The sequence below is a fragment of the Stomoxys calcitrans genome, chromosome 1 (genome assembly GCF_963082655.1).
Source record: "Stomoxys calcitrans chromosome 1, idStoCalc2.1, whole genome shotgun sequence".
Taxonomy (NCBI): Eukaryota; Metazoa; Arthropoda; class Insecta; order Diptera; family Muscidae; genus Stomoxys; species Stomoxys calcitrans.
Window position 1 is genome coordinate 253,471,320 of NC_081552.1, and position 21,820 is coordinate 253,493,139.

General features: G+C 38.4%; 1 protein-coding gene across 2 annotated transcripts in view; it reads right to left on the reverse strand.

Moving 5' to 3' along the window:
* Positions 1-2,109: 2,109 nt before the first annotated feature.
* LOC106084662 (uncharacterized) overlaps positions 2,110-21,820 on the reverse strand; it is a 49,977-nt gene continuing 30,266 nt past the window's right edge. Inside the window, exons 1-5 of one of the 2 annotated variants that reach the window (XM_013248524.2) lie at positions 12,716-13,295; positions 9,992-10,542; positions 9,816-9,932; positions 5,520-8,262; positions 2,110-5,458 (exon numbers count right to left, since the gene is read on the reverse strand). In XM_013248524.2, the coding sequence (XP_013103978.2) occupies positions 4,908-5,458; positions 5,520-8,262; positions 9,816-9,932; positions 9,992-10,369 (3,789 nt within the window). In that variant the 5' untranslated portion in view covers positions 10,370-10,542; positions 12,716-13,295 and the 3' untranslated portion in view covers positions 2,110-4,907. Of the gene's footprint in view, positions 5,459-5,519; positions 8,263-9,815; positions 9,933-9,991; positions 10,543-12,715; positions 13,296-21,820 lie in introns of those variants that run through there. The other variant, XM_013248525.2, reaches the window with a different exon arrangement.

Sequence of the window (21,820 nt, forward strand, 5' to 3'; positions counted from 1 at the left end):
TGGATCCAGCGGGCCGCCCCCACCCAAAAACTTCTCTAAACAGAAATATTCGAAGTTCCTATCAATATGGGACTCAAATGAAAAGTATCCTGCAAAAGATTACAAATATGGCATAAAACATTAGTTTCAAGTAATGGGAGGTCGCCTCACCCCCAAATACCCCCCAAATGGGCATATCAGCCGACCGGAGTAGATTAAAAATATGACATTAAATTTTGCGTACAAGTCAAGGTGGCTCTTTTCCTCCTAAAAATGCATCGAATTGACCCATTATGGCAATATGGAACTCAAATGAAAGGTATTTGAGAGTAGAAAACGAATTTGATATCCAGTTTTGGGGGTACGCCCTAAATCACTCTTAAACTGAATTTTATTACCGACTATAACAATATGGAGCTCAAATTAACGGTATTTGGGAGTAAATATCGACTTTGAAATCTATTTGCAGGGCAAAGTGCCGGTGGTCTTCCAGCCCAAAAAAAAAAAAAACATCGTTTCTACTGTTTGGGACAGGTGCCGCGGGGACAGCCCAAAACCAGCCATATGGATTTATGGACCAATCACTACATTATAGAGCCATGTGTTTGGGAGCCGTCCCACCCCAAAATACCTCAATATTATATAAAAGCTATTTGGGGTGGATATTTTTTGATTTTCGGGACAAAGACTTTTATGGCCCTAGGTCGAATGCTAGTGATTTTGATAAAAATCGGTTCAGATTTGGATATAGCTCCCATGTATATGTATCGCCCGATTTGCACTTAAATGGTCGTAGTAGCTAAAATTTTCAATCGATCTTCACAAAATTTGGCACGGATTGTTCTGCTACTGATTTTAACATATCTGCAAAATTTTATCAAAATCGGTTCAGATTTGTATATAGCTTCCATATATATGTATCGCCTGATTTGCACTTAAATGGCCGTAGTAGCTAAAATTTTCAACCGATCTGCACAAAATTTGGCATGGATTGTTTTGATACTGATTTTAACATATATGCAAATTTTCATCAAAATCGGTTCAGATTTGGATATAGCTCCTATATATATGTATCGCCCGATTTTCACTTAAATGGCCGTAGTAGCTTCAATTTTTAACTAATCTGCACAAAATTTGGCAAGGATTTTTTCGTTGCTGATTTTAACATATCTGCAAAATTTCATCAAAATCGGTTCAGATTTGGATATAGCTCCCATATATATGTACCGCCCGATTTTCACTTAAATGGCCGTAGTAGCTTCAATTTTTAACTAATCTGCACAAAATTTGGCAAGGATTTTTTCGTTGCTGATTTTAACATATCTGCAAAATTTCATCAAAATCGGTTCAGATTTAGATATAGCTTCCATATATATGTACCGCCCGATTTGCATTTAAATGGCCATAGTAGCTAAAATTTTCAATCGATCTTCACAAAATTTGGCATGTATTGTTTTGATACCAATCTTAACATATTTGCAAAATTTCATCAAAATCGGTTCAGATTTGGATGTAGCTCCCATATATATGTATCGCCCGATTTGCACTTAAATGGCCGTAGTAGCTACAATTTTCAACCGATCTGCACAAAATTTGGCATGGATTGTTTTGATACTGATTTTAACATATATGCAAATTTTCATCAAAATCGGTTCAGATTTGGATATAGCTCCTATATATATGTATCGCCCGATTTTCACTTAAATGGCCGTAGTAGCTTCAATTTTTAACTAATCTGCACAAAATTTGGCATGGAAAGTTCCTTTATTGATTTTAACATATTTGCCAATTTTCTTCAAAATCGATTCAGTTTTGGATATATCTCCCATATATATGTATCGCCCGATTTGCACTTAAATGGCCGTAGTGGCTACAATTTTTAACCGATCTGACCAAAATTTGACACAGATTGTTTTGTTACTGATCTTATCATATCTGCAAAATTTCATCCAAATCGGTTCAGATTTAGATATAGCTCCCATATATATGTATCGCCCGATTTGCACTTAAATGGCCGTAGTAGCTACAATTTTCAACCGATCTGCACAAAATTTGGCATGGATTGTTTTGATACTGATTTTAACATATATGCAAATTTTCATCAAAATCGGTTCAGATTTAGATATAGCTCCCATATATTTGTATCGCCCGATTTTCACTTAAATGGCCGTAGTAGCTTCAATTTTTAACTAATCTGCACAAAATTTGGCAAGGATTTTTTCGTTGCTGATTTTAACATATCTGCAAAATTTCATCAAAATCGGTTCAGATTTAGATATAGCTTCCATATATATGTACCGCCCGATTTGCATTTAAATGGCCATAGTAGCTAAAATTTTCAATCGATCTTCACAAAATTTGGCATGTATTGTTTTGATACCAATCTTAACATATTTGCAAAATTTCATCAAAATCGGTTCAGATTTGGATGTAGCTCCCATATATATGTATCGCCCGATTTGCACTTAAATGGCCATAGTAGCTACAGTTTTCAACCGATCTATATAAAATTTGACATTGATTGTTTTGTTACTGATCTTAACATATCTGCAAAATTTCATCAAAATCGGTTCAGATTTAGATATAGCTTCCATATATATGTACCGCCCGATTTGCATTTAAATGGCCGTAGTAGCTAAAATTTTCAATCGATCTGAACAAAATTTGGCATGTATTGTTTTGATACCAATCTTAACATATTTGCAAAATTTCATCAAAATCGGTTCAGATTTGGATGTAGCTCCCATATATATGTATCGCCCGATTTGCACTTAAATGGCCGTAGTAGCTAAAATTTTCAACCGATCTGAACAAAATCTGGCTCGGATTGTTTCGTTGCTGATTTTAACATATCTGCAAAATTTCATCAAAATCGGTTCAGATTTAGATATAGCTCCCATATATATGTATCGCCTGATTTGCACTTAAATGGCCATAGTAGCTACAGTTTTCAACCGATCTATATAAAATTTGACATTGATTGTTTTGTTACTGATCTTAACATATCTGCTAGATTTCATCAAAATCGGTTCAGATTTAGATATAGCTCCCATATATATGTATCGCCCGATTTGCACTTAAATGACCATAGTAGCTAAAATTTTCAACCGATCTATATAAAATTTGACATTGATTGTTTTGTTACTGATCTTAACATATCTGCTAGATTTCATCAAAATCGGTTCAGATTTGGATATAGCTCCCATATATATGTGTAGCCCTATTTGTACTTAAATGGTCGTAGTAGCTAAAATTTTCAACCGATCTGCACAAAGTTTGGCGCGGAAAGTTCCTTTATTGATTTTAACATATTTGCAAAATTTCATCAAAATCGGTTCAGATTTAGATATAGCTCCCATATATATGTATCGCCCGATTTGCACTTAAATGGCCATAGTAGCTACAGTTTTCATCCGATCTGCACAAAATTTGGCACGGATTGTTTTGTTACCGATCTTAACATATCTGCTAGATTTCATCAAAATCGGTTCAGATTTAGATATACCTCCCATATATATGTATCGCCTGATTTGCACTTAAATGGCCATAGTAGCTACAGTTTTCATCCGATCTGCACAAAATTTGGCACGGATTGTTTTGTTACCGATCTTAACATATCTGCTAGATTTCATCAAAATCGGTTCAGATTTAGATAAAGCTCCCATATATATGTATCGCCCGATTTGCACTTAAATGACCGCAGTAACAACCATTTTCAAACGATCTGTTTAATAGTCGGTTCAGATTTAGATATAGCTCTCATATACATATATATTTATATGTTGCCCGTTTTCATTTATTGTAGGGTAGGTGTAGGGTATTATATTGTCGGCTCCGACCGACTTTTGCCTTTCCTTACTGGTTTTAACTCGATTTACAACTTTCTAGTTGATGTTTTTGCTGTAGTAGCAGTGTGTGGTACACTGAGGCGGCAGCCCTTGCCGATGTTAAGGAATTCTTCGGGTCAATCTGGTACGTACAACCGGCCTGCCTGGGATTGGGAATTTTCTAGTCATTAACGTTTGCATGTCCCACATGATTTTGAGTTTTTGTTTTAATTTTGTTTTTAATGCTTGTTCATACTAGTTGTTTGTTTGTGTTTAATTAAGAATAATTCTAATGAAATAAGGCAACTTTTATGTAATTTGATATTTGTTATTTTAACGATATTTACAATATGGTTTCGTTTCTTCTTCGACTTCTTCTTCTCCTAATAACTTTATGTATGCTGTCTGTATAGCCGTGTATGAAATGGTATCAAAGGTTTATAATTTTCCATTGTGGTTGTATTAAATGCACTTTCATTTACTTCATTTTTTTTTTTTTTCATATAAATGTGTTTCTATAAGTTATGACGATATCGGAGTATGATTTTGTGTAATTTCTTTATGTAAGGGGATTGATAGGCTTTTCTGTGTGTGTGTGTGTGTTTTAACCGCTTTTGATGACTTTAAAAGAGGGACAGGGATTCAAGCGAGTTTTACACACTCTAGATACTTAAATATATACAAAATATTTTTTTTATTTTATTTTTTAAGTTATATTGGGTGATGAGAGGGGGTGTTTAATTTAGTTGAGTTAGGGCGGTTTTTTTTTTTGTTTTGTAATTGGCTGCCAATTGTTGAGATCGACTGTTTTTGAAAATTTTCATCATTTGTGGTTTTGTGTGAAATTAAAAAAGAGCAGAACGAATGATGGGTTTTGTTAATGTTATCAATACCTCTCTGGCTCTCTTTAGACTCTCTGCTTCTTCTACTAATACCGATTTGTGTATTGCACTTTGTTTGTTGCTGTGTTGAGGAATCATTGTGGAGTATAACCAGACTCCTTGATTTGATTTTCTCTCCCATTGCTTTGATTTTGGCCACTCTGAACCTTTCGCCACTCATGGAGAAGGCTTTGTCCAATGTGCTCTCTCTCTCTCCGATCTACGTGCACTCTATGATCATGGGCTGATTGGATTCAATTACCGAGGGTCGATTGTCTTGGGGCGCTGCCAAGGAATGGGAATTGGCCGCCGCATGGGCAGCCGCAGCAGCTGCTGCCGCTGCATGTGCCGCCGCTGCTGCTGCCACATGGGCATGAGATACACCGTTGACCGTGCCTGTTGGCGCATTGTTATCATGTGGATTTCCCGGCATCATATGTATCTGGGGCTTCACTTTCAGCGATTGTTGTTGCAGGAGATGTTGCGGATGCTGGTGTTGCTGTTGATGCTGATGCATGGCTGGCTGTTGATGCAATTGATTGGCTGTGGTCAGCAGCATTGAAGCGGCCGCCGAATTTGGTGGGGGCAAGTGCTGATGCATCATGCTGACATGTTGCTGTTGCATATGGGTCATATGTTGTTGCTGGGGATGGGACAAAACTCGATGGTCTGGCCCCCCTCCACCGGCAGCCATGTGTCGCAGATGGGGATGAATATGCTGTTGAATTTGTTCAAATGCCTCCCGGGAGTCAGGTTCAGGATGATCATTATCTGTAAAAGACAAAACAAAATTAAAATAATTTAAATCTATTTTCTTACCTAAAGCACTTACCCAAACATTCTGTAGTCGCTGCTGCAGCCATGGCCAATTCCTCCTCCAAATTATTCGGCTTACAGCTGGTGGTTTTCCAATGGGTTCTCAGACCCGAAGCACTAATGTACTTCTTATCACAACCTTGACATACATAGGGCCTGTCGTTGGTATGCAGCCGCTTGTGCAGTTTCAGATGCACAAACTGTGTGAATTTCTGAGGACACAAATCGCAGGCATAAGGCTTTTGGCCACTGTGCAAACGGAGGTGAGTCTTCAAATTGGAGGTGGAGGAGAAACGTTTCTTGCATATGTCACACTGGTGGGGCTTCTCACCCGTATGCACTAAATGATGCTTCTGTAAATGCGCCAGTTGGGTAAAACTCTTGGTGCAGACATTGCACTTGAAGGGTCTTTCGCCTGAGTGTGTTCTCAGATGAACTTTCAGGTTGCTCAATTGGCCAAAGGTCTTACAGCAGACATTGCATTCGTAATGCATTTTGCCATCTTTCTTCTTTAGGGGATATGGCAGAGATCGATAGCCCCGCGAGCCCAATGAGTTGGGACTTAGGGGGCTGCCGCTGCGTGGACATGAATTGCCATCGGGACTAAGACAACTGGGCGGGGAAATGCGTAACGGAGACAGCCTTTGAAGCGGCGTCAGAGGCTGCATGAGAGGGTGATTTAACATTTGAGAGCTGCCTTGCAGCATGTGCAGATTTTGATTGGATCCACTGGAGGAATGTGACTGCCGATCGAACGGCGATTGAGCACTGTGTGGTGGCGAATGGAACGTGGAGGTTGGAGCGTGCAATACGCTCACCGACTGGCCATTGAGGCTGCCATTCGAATACGAGGAGTAGGTGGAATAAGGCGGTGTGTGATGGCCATCATTAACATAGGCCGCATGAACACCATGTGGTGAAAAGAGGACATGATGTTGTTGATGTGGGGCTGGTGGGGGCGAGCAGAGATCTTTTTTGCATGTCGGCGACGAGTTGAGATGCAAGTCGGTTTCTGTTTCATGGCCCGTATGATCGCCTCCGGTCACCATGTTATTGGAACTGGAGTCGGGGCTGACTGCATTGCCATAGCGATGGGACTTCTTATACGAATAGGCCATTTCTGTGGGTGAAGAGGGCGGGGGAGTGGCCGAATTGGCCTGGCGACAGGCTACCGCAGCGGCTGCTGCCGCAGCAGCTGTTTCCAAACGATGCTGATGCTGGCCTGTCAATATGGTCTCCAAAATGCTCGAAGGCGGAGTGTAACGTATATAACCTTGGCCGGCGGGAGGTGGAGAACTGGACTCGGCCTCATAGTAGGGTTTAGTCAATGGAACTATTGTGCGTTTTTGGCTATTCTCCAAGACGATGACAGTACTTGAAGCTGGCTGCGTGGTGGTGTGGGTGTGGGTGTGATTGTGGTTGTTAGAGGCAGTGTTGGTCTCCATAATGCTTGATGGCCGGCAATCGGCCTCCATCAGCTCATCGATTTGCGTCGAAGAGCTAATGGAAGTTGTGCGCTGTTCATCCTCGCTGGAGCTTGCTTGCAGTTCGTCCAGCTTGAGGGTTGTGGTCGAGGCGGAGGGGGAGGAAGAGGAGTTAGTCGTGCTTGGGCTGCTAATTGTGGTGGCATTGTTTGCCTCAGTCTTGATGCTATTCTTAAACTCGTACTTCAGTGGCATTTTTACTTTGAACTTTCGGTATTCGTTCTTACCGCAATCGCCCGATGTGACAGCGGCAGTTACCGCCGCCGCTGAATTCGCTACAATGGCCTTTTGTGAGTGGGCAATCACAGTCTCTTTGGGAGCTATCGCCTTCTTGGAACAGTCCAGCACATAGTTGTGTTCACTCTCGCTGTCGCTGTCATCGCCGCCCGAGGGCGTCAGTCTATCCTCATGGTACTCATTGCTGTGATAACCCTCATCGGAACGAACTGAACGTACACTGCCATCATTGGGAGTGAGTTGATGTTCGTATTGTGGGTCCTTCTGGGATAGCGGCGAACTGCCCGCCACCTCTTTGAGTTCCTTGCTGGAGCAATCCATTTGCTGCAGCGTTGAGCAATGATGATCTTGAACAATCACCGACGATGGCTCCTGTTTTAAATGCAGCACATTGGGGTGAAGTTGTTGATGGGTGTGGCGTATCAGGGAGCGTGAATGATGATGCGGGATACCTTGGCTGTGATGTATATGCGGATGTGTGGTAGTGTTGGTGGCATTGCTGGTATTTTGAGCTTGATTTGTGGCAGGTGGAGAAGGACTCAAAGTGGGTGAACGTCTGTCGTTCTGTGCCGTAGATGAAGTGGCTGTGGGTGGTGGCAAATGTAGGCCCATGACATAGGTGATGTGATTGTAGGCAATCTCTTGTGGTATCTCTGGCGCTGGCATGCTGTAGGGGGAGGATGCACGCCCTTCGGTTTTCTTACTATGACAGGGATAGTCCGCTTCAGCATCATCTTCAGGATCTTGGTCTTGTTCGACTTCATCGTCCTCATCGTTGGCCTCCTTGCAGGCCCCAAACAAGGTGCGCTCCGGATCAACATCATAGCCCAGACGTTTGGCGAAATCCTTGCAATACCAGACCATCAGTTCCTCATTGGGCATAATGTCGCGTGTGGTATAGAAGTATATATTCTCCTGATGCTGACAAGCCACCAAGTTCATGGTGTCCAGACTATAGGCGGAGGCAACGTAACGCATCCAATTGGCTTGAGAGCGATCGGATCCATCCAGATAGTAGTAGTCATCATCTTTGAAGATCTAATTGAACAAAGTAAAGACACAGGGTAAATGTTAGCCAAATTGGAAATTCTCTCAACCATATTCTAATAACTACAATTTGCTTGCAAGAGCGACATACAGAGTAAGAGAATGAGACAGAGAGAGAGATACAGAGAGTTGGAAATAGAGTTTTATGTATAACGACCCTCCAGCTTTATCAGGCCTGACAGTTTGTTCTGCCTGGCAAAACACTGCCGCTTGAGTTCAGGAGGTCTAGCGAGCATTACAATAGGTACCATAACATACAACTGAGAGAGAATGACAGTTATTGAGAGAGCAATACAACAAAATTCAACATCAATAGTAATACAACATACAAAATAGCGTTATACAGAGTGTGTGAGAGAGAGAGAAGGAAAGAGTAGCAAACAAAAACAGTACCTTTATGTTTCCATAGGTAATATGGCGTGTTCCCTGCACCTGATTGTTTAAAGTCGGTTATGATGTTGGATGGATGGACAATTGGTTGTTTTTATTTTAGATGAGTGGGTTAATTGTGTGGTGTATTTTTTTTTTGTTGTGGTTAAGATTCGCATGAGTTTCAACATAAAATAAAATAGAATGATTTTGTTCGGATTAGTAAAGTTTTGGTGATATTTTTTGTTAGTAATTTTTAAAAAAATGTTAAAAAAAAGTTTTTTAGAAACTGCGTCAATTGTATTAAAAATAATTTTAAAAATATTAAACAGGAAGCTAACTCAAATATCAAATAGGGTTTCAGTTGTTGTAAAGAGAAATTTTATTCCATGGGGGAAATTTTAACGCGGATGAAATCACATGACCTTACTGTAACACGTTAGCAGATGTGATATAAATAATAGTGTATGCAGGTTAGATTAGGTAAGAGTGACAGTCCTTTACAGACAATTTTTAGTGACTTGTGATACCACAGTAGCGACAGACGAAGGCCTCTTGTGGGAATCGAATCCACCACCCACGCACTGCCAATACGAGCACGCTATCAACTCGGCTACCGGGGCGCCTAAAAGTATATGTTACATTCCATTCCGTTAGAAGGACATTTCCCAATTGCACAAATGGGCTAGATTGAAGGTAGGCTAGAAATGGAGAGCCGACTGAGAGGAAAACTTTGAATGTACTTTGAAGACCAGATTGGTTCTAAAGGTCCTCTGAGCATATATAATTAAAATGGTAGGCCAGAGTTTACACGAAAAATAGGCTGATGAATTTTTACCACAAGTTTTATCGCAAGAATGCTCTAAAATGCTAATAATTAAAAACAGTCTAATCGAGGAACGAGTTTCAAGAGAAAGAGAGAGAGAGAGAGAGACACAAACTCGTTTCTAAGCAAGAATCATCTAAGCGACAATAGACATTATGCTCTTTAGTCTTAGGGCTTATGACAAATCCCCCCCCCGCAAGACTTTTGGGTCTTTACAGAAAATGAAAAATTGGCAGCAGCAGCAGCAGAGACAGTTGGTGATAGTGAGATAGAGAGTGAGAGTTTAAAACTGGGTTGGAGAAAATTGCCTTAGTAATGTCTTCAATAATTTTTTCATAATATTGCTTACCCTCCAAAAGTAGCGGGCTGTATTCGGGTCATTGGGATAATGCGGTGTGGGCACACCTTCGAAGGGACCAAAACGTGTACCCCTAGGTATAACCCCTGTGCTCCAGACACCTTCAGTCTATAAAAAAAAATTAATTTAGATCATTTGCCACAATTATATTTTGCGACATCATTTACCTTAACATTTGCTGACGAGAATACCAGCGAGGGTTTTAGAGTCAGGCTGCGTGGCAACGTTTTATCTGCTCGATTTGGCAGGCCCCTTTCACATTGTACATCGGGCACCAGATAAACGGCCAAACGTTCAAAGTCTTCTTCTCTCATGCGGGTTACATCATAATCACGTGTACCGTCAGGCGATGGACTGCGTCCAGCTGCCGGACTAGGCCGATGGGGGATTTGTGAAGAAGCCACGTTTGGCGCCACCGCCGTTGAACTTGGTTCTTGTAGGCTGTTGTGTTGTTGCTGTTGTTTGCTGTTAGAGGCCGCCAGTGTTGAGCCTGATTGATTGCAGCGGCTGCTTGTATTGTTGTCTGTTGGCAGGTTGATATTCATTTTTTGGATTAGATATGCGGTTGGGTGTGTGCAATGCAGGGAATGGAAAAACTTCCAGGAGGGGTTTCAGCAGATTGAATTCGACTTGTTCTCCTTCGTGTGGAGTTGCCTAAATTATTATGCTAAGGGTCTGTTTTCTTTAGCTATGTATGTGTGATATATATGAAGTTAATCTGAAAAGAAGAAGAATAAAATCAAAATTTTGATGCATTTTTCTTTTATATTCTATATATTATGATTGTTTTTTTTTTAGTCTAAAGGCGTTCATTGAGAAATTAAACTAAAGTTCAAGGTTATCCAGTTGCCTTGGCTTTTTCCGTGTCGCTGGCTCTGTTTAGCTTGTTGCTCTTGCTTTATTTTTTTTTTTGCTTGCTTGACTATAAATGTTTGTATTTGTTGTTTTACACAAAGTGCATTTCCCTTCCCTCGTTCTTTGGCCTCTTTACTTGGGTAATAGTTGTTTGTTTTTCTTTGCATTTACATTTGACTTAAATTCACTTTTACTTTAGTTCATTCGTTCTAATATCGTCTCGTTCTCGGTCGCGGTCGCGGTCTTGGCTGTCTGATTGACCATACCCTTTGCCGCATTATGGGGTCCCCCCCGCCACTTCTCTGCCCATAGTTCAGGGCTCAGACTGGCGTTTACCACTTTAAGCGAATGGTTTCATTGCATTTAACCTATGGTGGTGTGTGTGCGTCAGCATGGACGGATGTGTGGGTATGATGAATTGTGATGATACTATAATTAACAACACTCACTTTTGCAATTGAATGCGTTCGATATTGCTATGTGTGTCATGGTGTGGGTGAAAATGTCTGCGTATTTGAGCTCAGGGTTTTCAAAAGCTTTTCTCTTTTATATGCCCGGCTGCCTGGATATTCTGGTTTTTTTGGATGGATAAAATTATCCTTGAAATGTTTTTAATAAAAACCAATTTTTTTCAGAAATTTTAGCTTAGTTCCATTAAGCTTTTTTTTATTTGTAGTTTTTACTACCTCTTAGTTACTTGCTTAAAGGTCCAACTCATTTTTCTTAATATATTTGTAATTTTTTTCTGGCACCCTTACACGACCACATAACAAATTATACTTCGGACGAGTCATTCCCCCAGTAGGAAGCCAACCTAGAGGCGGCATTATTTTTCATATTTCACATTTGGTCTTTGAATTGTTGTAGCTGATAGTGTAGCAAACATTGTTGTTGTTATTTTCTATTTTTTTTTGCAAAAAGAAAAAGATTCTAAACTTTTACTCCATCAAAAAGTTCTATGCACCAATACAGGGACAAATGCGGAAATCGAAATTGTTCAAAAAAAAAAAAAAAAAAACAAAAACGAATGCATATTTCAAGCACTAACCAGGGCCCCTTAAACGACACACCACCCTCTTTGTGGCTGCCAACACCACCTACTGACCCATATCTATGTGTTTGTGTGTGTGTGTGGATCTGTGTAACAGTGATGAGTTTTTGCAAAATGCATTCGCACTCTAAACGCACGCTCTCATACTCATTCTCTGGCGCACTTACACACACACACACACACTCTCATACGCGTGCAATGTCAATAACAGGCGGTAAATGGGAAAAGTTTTAATGTAAGTTCTATGCAAGCAAACACATATAAACCCGGTCTTTTTTTTACTAGTGTTGGGGTGAGAAAGAGTGTGTGGTGAGAACATGCCAACACACCAAAGGCAGAGAAGATGTGCAGGCAGACAGACCCCACAATGATGTTATGTGAAGTGCATTTGAATACAAATTAACAAAGCTTTTCGATTGTGGTGCTGTTCCTCTTCCGTGTTGAAAAAACAGACAACCCTAACATAACGAGAGAGCGCAAAGTAATGGAGAGAGAAATACTTAAGCAATTAAAAAGATAATAGAATTTTTAAAACTTAAGTAAATAAAAGCCATAAAATAACTGTTTCTTATTAAAAAACACAAATTGAGGTTAAAAAGTTGAAAAAAAAGAAAAAGTTTTAAATATAGAAAATAAAAAAAAAAAAAATAGAAAAAAATATTATGAAAAGTAAAAAATACAAAAATTTTTTTTTATGATTTTTTTAGTTAATGTTATTATTTCTATTATATAGTCTAGAAAAAAATGTTTTTTTAATTTAAGTTTTATTTAAAAAATGAATGATATAATCCACCTTAAGACAGACTATATTCAATTATAAAAAAATTAAAGGAAATATTTAGCCACCATTTTCATTAAATTTTTTTTGAGATATACCTAGCTGAAAGAAAATTACGGTATAAGTAATTTTATGACGTTTTTACGAAAAAAAAAAAAATATGGGAAATGAAAATAGTCTCGCTCTTATGCTTAAATAAAAACATACCTTTTGATGTTTTTAAAACTAAATTTAAAAAAAAATATTTTTGCCCCTAAGGCTGGCAGTTTTAAGATGTTGTGGTAAAAAAGATTTTGCACTTATTGAAAGGGCTATCTGCTTAAGCCCTGATATTTTTCACTTTACAAGAGATATTCCAAAATGTCAAGTTTAACATGGTTTATTCTTGATTTTATGTAAGATAAGAAAAAATGCTTTTATATTTCTTCCTACTTTTTTTTATTTCTTTTTAAGGATTTTCCATAAGTTTTTTTTTTTTTTTTTACTTAAAAAAAAAACTTAAAATAAAAAACACATATTTTTATTTTGAAAATTAAATTTTCTCTTTTTAGATATTTTTTTTAATTTAACTTTCCCTTTCAATGAGGTTTCGTTTTTATTTTTCTTCAAATTTTTGTGAAACGATCATCAATCAATTTGCGTTGAAATTCATTTTCTTTGGCCGATCGCCTTTGCCCGCAACTTGCTTTTTTTATTCATCGGGTCTTTTTCGATTCGATTCGGATTGTATAGCCGATATTCAGACGCAACGTTTATACTAACTAAACGCGTAACATAACCGTTCGAGCCACTTGCAAAAACATTCTAAGTACCTAAAACATGCGGAAAACTGCGAAACCGCGAAAAACGTTTTACTACTACATAATGTAGGAATAGAAAAGCAATAGGCAACAATAACAATAACAAAACACAAAAACCACACACATACAAAACTATTCGGCAAATTCTAGCCACGACACATTACTCGGTGTTTGTATAAGTGGCTCACTGCCCGCCTGCCCAATGTAAAGCTTCAATTGATAATGATCGTTTGTAGTGGTAGTAGTGGTGGTGGTGGTGGTGGTGGTGGTCTACTGCCAGTGTTGTTAGACAAATCAGAAGAATGACGGACAATGTCGGTGAGTGTACCGCCTCCACCGCATGTCCACACATAATTCTAGATTGGTGGTGTAGGTCACAACAAAAACAAAACCAGGAAAAGAGAACCTTATTTGTTCCTTGTTGCAGAGAGATAAGACCGACATACAACCATTTGTTGTTCTTCTTGTAATCCTTGTCTTATCACAATCAAAGCTTAGGCACATGAATGTAGAGATTTCTTTCGGTTAATTGAGGAATATTAACGTAATTGTCATTGTGGTTATGTTGTTGTTACTCATGGCGCCATATTTTTTAAATTGTTTTTGATTTTCAACACTATCACCCAACAAGTGAAGCAATAAGGAAAAGCTATGAGTGATATAAATCTGGGGACCCTTACACTCAGTGGCGGTTATAGCAAAATTTTTGATAATGAAAAACAAAAACATACAATCAAATGCGGAAGAAATTAGGAAGAACTTAAATTATCGGAAAGTTGAGGGCTTTGAACCTTTAGATATAGAAATTTATTGAAGGAAGTAACGAGTTTTGTTTTGTACATTTCAAGTATAAGGTGTTCAAGCAGAGCTATGCCAAAACGACGAAGTCTTAACAAAAGAATTCTTTACAACTTAACAAGTAAGAGCGTGCCAAATGCGGCCGGGCCGAATCTTATATACCTTTCACCATGGTTCACATCTGTTGATTTGATTTGACTTCTTGAGAACGCAATTATTATCCGATTTGGCTGAAATTTTGCCCATAGAGTTTTGTTTTGATTTCCAAAACACACGCTTCATACCTCATAAACCGAACGCCCGATTTGATTCTTAGGCCCCTAGAGGGCGCAGTTAATATCCGATTTGGCTGAAATTTTGAACGTGGTGACATGACAAATACATTCAACATCCATCCAAAGAACCTATCCCATGCGATACATGTTGGCGGATTCCCAAGATTAGGCCCGCCTAAACTTAATACCCTTTTACTTGTTTTTTACATAATTTTTTGATATTTCAATATTCTTATTCTTATTTGTAATACGCATCGCAGAAACGCTCCCCTAAATCATATAAATTTCTATTTAAAACAAGGAAGTGTTGCTTTGCACTTAGTATTCATATGAAAAATGAAAACGAAACGACACAAATTGAGTGCGAGTGTGTAATTGACATAAAAATAAATGCATATCAAAGCATTTTCGCTTGTAAATAAATATGCATATATATGCGTATGTATGTGCAAATGAAAATATATGCAAATACGTAAGTGAGTAAGTATAAATGGATATATGGATAGATGGACGGAAGACGTTAAGTGCAAAGAAGAAGAACACGTATGGACAATCATTTGATTGTGTTTGTATTTGATGACCATAACTAAAAGCTGGGTGCCTTAAAAAAAAAAACCAAAACAAAAGTGAGAGAGAATGCGAAATATGTTAGGGTATACAGGTACATGTAACTACTCTTCAGATACTTTACTTTAATAAGTATTAACCTTTTTTATACCCACCACCCATAGGGGTATATTTAATTAGTCATTCCGTTTGCAACATATTGAAATATCAATTTCCGACCCTATAAGGTATATATATTTCGGATAATCGTAAAATTCTAAGACGATTTAACGATGTCCGTGGGTCTGTCCGTCCGTCTGTTGTAATCACTCTACAGCCTTCAAAAATTGAGATATTGAGCTGAAATTTGGCACAGATGCGCCTTTTTGATGCACGCTGTTTAAGTTCTTGAACGGGCCAAATCGGACCATATTTGGATATAGCTGCTATGTAGACCGATCGGCTGATAATGGGTCTAATACCCATAAATGCTTTATTTTTTATTCGATTTCACTGAAATTTCAATCAGTGAGTAGCTTAAGGCTTTCCGACAATTGACCCAAATATGGTTCAGATCGGACTATATTAAGATATAGCTGCCATATAGACCGATCTCCCGACAAAGGGTCTGAAGCCCATAAAAGCTTTATTCATTTCCCGATTTTACTGAAATTGAAAACAGTGGGTTATTTCAAGCCTCCCAATATCTGATCTAAATATGGTTCAGATCGGACTATATTTAGATATAACTGCCATATGGACCGATCTCGCGATAAAGGGTCTGAAGGCCATAAAAGCTTTACTTTTTATCCGATTTTGCTGAAGTTATCAACAGTGAGTTATTTTTCTAGCCTCCCGACATCTGATATAAATATGGCTCAGATCGGACTATATTTAGATATAACTGCTATATAGACCGATCTGCCGATAAGGGGTCTGAAGCCCATGAAAGCTTCATTTATTACTCGATTTCGCTGAAATTTAAAGCAGAGGGTTATTTTAAGCCTCCCGACATCTGAGATAAATATGGATTAGATCGGTCCATATTTAGATATAGCTGCCATATATACCAATCTCCCGATAAAGGGTCTAATGCCCATAAAAGCTTTATTTATTACGCGATTTCGCTGAAATTGAAAACAGTGAGTAATTTAAGGCCTCCCAATATCCTACCTAAATATGTTTTACATCGGACTATATTTAGATATAGCTGCCATATAGACCGATCTCCCGTTAAAGGGTCTGAAGGCCATAAAAACTTTACTTATTACTCGATTTCGCTAAAAGTTAAAGCAATGGGTTATTTTAAGCCTCCCGACATCTGACCTAAATATGGATTAGATCGGTCCATATTTAGATATAGCTGCCATATTGACCGATCTCCCGATAAAGGGTCTGAAGGCCATAAAAGCTTTATTTATTACCCGATTTCCCTGAAATTTAAAACAGTGAGTTGGTTAAGACCTCCTAACGTTCGACCTAATTATGGTTCACAACGGATTCTATTTAGATATAGCTGCCATATAGACCGATCTGCCGATGAGGGAACTGAAGCCCATAAAAGCCTTATGTATTACCCGAAATTTGAAACGGTGAGTTTTTTTAAGCCTCCCGATATCCGACCTTAATATGGTACAGATCGGTCTATATTTGGATATGGCTACCAAAAAGACCAATATTTTGTTCTACAAAATTTAACAATGCCTTGTACCTATTAGACCTCTCAATATCCTTGACTATTTTCGTTCAAATCGGACCATATTTCGATAAAGCTGCTATGGGGGCATAAATTATGTATTTTACACCAGATTATAATGAAAGAAGGTTTACATATATGCCCAAGGTGGTGGGTATCCAAAGTTCGGCCAGGCCGAACTTAATGCCTTTTTACTTGTTGAATGTAGTTTTTATACCCTACACCACTACTGTGGTACAGGGTATTATAGCCTAGTGAATTAGTTTGTAACACCCAAAAGGAAGAGAGATAGACCCACTGATAAGTATACCAATCGACTCAGAATCACATTCTGATTCGATTTAGCTATGTCCGTCTGTCTGTCTGTCCGTCTGTCTGTCCATGTTAATTTGTGTACAAACTACAGGTCGCAATTTTCATCCGATCGTCTTCAAATTTGGTATGGGCATGTTTTTCGGCCTAGAGACGAAGCCTATTGAAATTGGAAACAATCGGTTCAGATCTGGATATAGCTCCCATGCATATGTTCGTCCGATTTTCAGTAATAATTTAATAAAATGGTCTTTTGTTAACCGATTCTCTCAAAATTTGGCAGGAGGGATTTTCTCTTTACTCTCAATATTTCAAATGAATTTCATAGAAATCGGTTCAGATCTGGATATAGCTCCCATATATATGTTCGTCCGATTTGCAGTAATACAGCAATAATATGGTCATTTGTGAACCGATTTTCTCGAAATTTGGTTGCCCAAAAAGTAATTGCGGATTTTTCATATAGTCGGCGTTGACAAATTTTTTCACAGCTTGTGACTCTGTAATTGCATTCTTTCTTCTGTTAGTTATCAGCTGTTACTTTTAGTTTGCTTTAGAAAAAAAGTGTAAAAAAAGTATATTTGATTAAAGTTCATTCTAAGTTTTATTAAAAATGCATTTACTTTCTTTTAAAAAATCCGCAATTACTTTTTGGGCAAACCAATATGTTCGTCCGATTTGCAGTAATACTGCAATAAAATGGTCATTTGTTAACCGATTTTCTCGAAATTTAGCAGGAACGATTTTCTTATGACTCCCGACATTAAAAATCGGTTCTGATTTGCATATAGCTCCCATATATATATTCGTTCGATTTGCAGTAATAATGCAATCAAATGGTCATGTGTAACCCGATTCTCTCGAAATTTTGCAGGAAGGATTTTCTAATGACTCTCGACATTACTGGTTAATTTAATGGTAATCGATTAAGTATTAGTTATAGCTCCCATATATATGTTCGTCAGATTTTGGGTAATTTGCAATAACGTTGTCATTTGTCAACCGTAGTTATTACAGTTTGAACATATTTTTGCTCGCCGAGGTCCATCAAAAATGGTTCCAAATTGGATATTGTCCCACATTGTACATATAGGGTAGGTGTAGGGTATTATACAGTCGACACCGCCCGACTTTTGCCCTTCCTTACTGGTTATGGATAATTTTTATTAAAATTGGCCACAATAAATTTGTATTTAAATCGTTATACCTTTTTCCTTGCAATGCCTTTCTATTATAAAAATTATTTCTCTTTTAATTTTCATTATCTATTTTTTACTTATATCCTCATGTCTTTAACACTTGGGGCTTGGGGTAGGATCTCATAGTTCTTGTGCTCATGTTTTTTTGTTGGTTTCCCTCTCTTTTTTTTCGTCTATGGTTGGCGCTGCTGGGGTGGACATATTATTTATAGCTGAGCGTAATAATGTAAACAGCGCGCCAAAATGTGTATTTTCGCATTCAAACGTTGGAGCTGTAACAAAATGACGAACACGACAATAGTGGCGGCGGCAACGCCGGCGACATGCCTCTGATGCAAACAAAAGCATTTTGAAGGACATTTCATTTCGTTGCATTAAATATACAAATGTTGCGTTTTCTTTACAATAGATAAAAAAATGTCTTGGCATTTTTGCAGTCCACACACACACACACACACAGACAGCAACGATTAGCATTGACATTCAATTTGAGCGGAAAAGAAATTTAGAATGCGGACGCTCACCTTTCGAGGAAGTAAGGTGGGTTTTTATTCTCAAATAAATGAAAAAAATGACCTATTTAATAATTTGAAATAAAATAAAAAATTTCACTTTTATGTCTGCCACTGTGCTTGGAGCAAAGCTCAATGGAGGCATTTTTTTTTTCTCCGGTTTTGATACTTAGATACTCTATCACATATTTGTTATGCATTATTGTAATGTTGCCGTCAAGGTCATGATGCGCTGTAGTGTAGCCGCGTTTATTGTTATTTTTAATAGACTTCACTTTTTTTTTGCATTTTATTGTATTGCTATGTTTTGTTCTACAAACTCTCAGTTACATTATTATTCGTCTCATTCGATTTCCTGGTTCTCAAGTGTCCACTTGCATGTACTAGAACGAGTGTAAAGAAGACGTTGCAAGGCGGAAAAGTTTTCAGTTTTTCTCAAATACGGAAACTTATACGCCACACAATACAAATCCCAATACGTTACTCATACGCACTGTACAACACAACAAACTCTTGGGGCAAAGTGAGTAAATGAGCAACCAAGCAACAAGACTGTTAGAGAGCAAAGAGGGGTTATGCGAACAACGAAGAGAACTACAACGTTCAACTAATGAGTATTGGTCATTTTGGTTGTGAAAATGGGAGGAAAGTTTTGATAGGTTAAAACAAAAACTCTTGTTGTTATTTTTTGGGAGACTATTTGGATTTTTTTTTTTTTTTTAAATAACAATAATAATATATTGGGTTGCCCAAAAAGTAATTGCGGATTTTTCATATAGTCGGCGTTGACAAATTTTTTCACAGCTTGTGACTCTATAATTGCATTCTTTCTTCTGTCAGTTATCAGCTGTTACTTTCAGCTTTCTTTAGAAAAAAAGTGTAAAAAAGTATATTTGAATAAAGTTCATTCTAAGTTTTATTAAAAATACATTTACTTTCTTTTAAAAAATCCGCAATTACTTTTTGGGCAACCCAATATATAAAAAAAATTTCTTAAAACTTTTCATAATTAATCAAGCCTGTTCCGGTTTTCGAAAACGCTTAATGCAAGATGTTTTTTGTCTTATATCTTGCAAAACCCGCCATATCCATGTTGGGAGGCATAACTCAATCAAATTTCCGAAAACCGCAACAGGTCTGATGTTTTTTATAAACTATTTATTTTTATACCCACCACCGTAGGATAGGGGGTGTAGTCATTTAGTCATTCCGTTTGCAACACATCGAAATATCCATTTCCGACCCTATAAAGTATAAATATTCTTGATCAGCGTAAAACTCTAAGACGATCTAGACATGTCCGTCCATCTGTCTGTTGAAATCACGCTACAGTCTTTAAAAATAGAGATATTAAGCTGAAACTTTGCACGGATTCTGTTTTTGTCCATAAGCAGGTTAAGTTCGAAGATGGGGTATATCGGAATATATCTTTATGTAGCCCCCATATAGACCGATCCTCAGATTTAGGGTCTTAGGCCCATAAAAGCCACATTTATTATCCGATTTTGCTGAAATTTGGGACAGTGAGTTGTGTTAGACCCTTCGACATCTTTCGTCAATTTGGCTCAGATCGGTTCAGATTTGGATATAGCTGCCATATAGACCGATCCTCCGATTTAGAGTCTTAGGCCCATAAAAGCCACATTTATTATCCGATTTTGCTGAAATTTGGGACAGGGAGTTGTGTTAGACCCTTCGACATCCCTCGTCAATTTGGCCCAGATCGGTTCAGATTTGGATATAGCCTCCATATAGACCGATCCGCCGATTTAGGGTCTTAGGCCCATAAAAGCCACATTTATTATCCGATTTTGCTGAAATTTGGGACAGTGAGTTGTGTTAGACCCTTAGATATCCTACGTCAATTTGGCTCAGATCGGTTCAGATTTGGATATAGCTGCCATATAGACCGATCCGCCAATTTAGGGTCTTAGGCCCATAAAAGCCACATTTATTATCCGATTTTGCTGAAATTTGGGACAGTGAGTTGTGTTAGACCCTTCGACATCCTTCGTCATTTTGGCTCAGATCGGTCCAGATTTGAATATAGCTGCCATATAGACCGATCCTCCGATTTAGATTCTTAGGCCCATAAAAGCTTTACTTATTACCCGATTTGGCTGTAATTTGCAACAATGGGTTATTTTGAGCCTACCGGCATCTGACCTAAATATGGTTCAGATCGAACTATATTTAAATATAGCTGCCATATAGACCCATCTCCCGATAAAGGGTCTGAAGCCGATAAAAACTTTATTTTCTAACCGTTTTCGCTGTAATTTGGAATAGTGCGGAAATAAATTTCAGTTTAAGGGGGTGTTTTTGGGCATACCCCAAGCACTTAGCTCCAGCTTTGCTGGGTTGCCCCCTGGGTACTTGGTACCAAATTTTATTATCATATTCGATTTCTGGTCTCCAATACCTTTCATTTGCTTTCGTGGGTGGCGTTTTTGAGGTTAGGGGGAGGATCCGCCTCCCCCCAATATCTAAAAATTGTATGGCCTATGTTTCCTTCCAGACAAACGTATACAATCAATGAAAATTTTAAGAAAATCGGTTCAGCCAAGTATCCTATAGTCATAATGGGTCTATACTTCGATCTGATTTTGTATGCCAGATTCCAAATCTACTCCCGAATACCTTTCATTTGAGACCCATATTGAAATGAAGTATATCTGTTTGGAGGAGTTTTGGGGTTGGGGCGGCCCCTAGGGTACTTAGACTCAAATTTTAATACCACATTCGTATTCTACTCTCCAATACCTTTCATTTGATACCCATATTGTCCCGATCGTTCCACTTTTGATTTTGGGTTGTGTTTTTGGCATTTGGGGAGGGTCCGTCCTCCTTCCGATACCGAAAAATTATTTCTGCATTCGTAATACCCCGAGAAGTAAAAAAAATTTCCGCGGTAGTCATTTGTGAGGTACTGTACCTTATCAGGTATGGCAGCCATGTAGAAGCTTCTCCATAAAGAACGCTGCGGAACGCTGTTCGGACTCGGCTATAAAACAGAGGCCCCGTATCAGAGAGCTTGGAGGCCACCGTAGCGCAGAGGTTAATATGTCCTGGGTTCGAATCCTGGCGAGAACAAAAGCATACATTTTAGCGGTGGCTATCCCTTCCAGATGGCGACGTTTGTGAGGTATTGTACCATTTGGTATGGCAGCCATG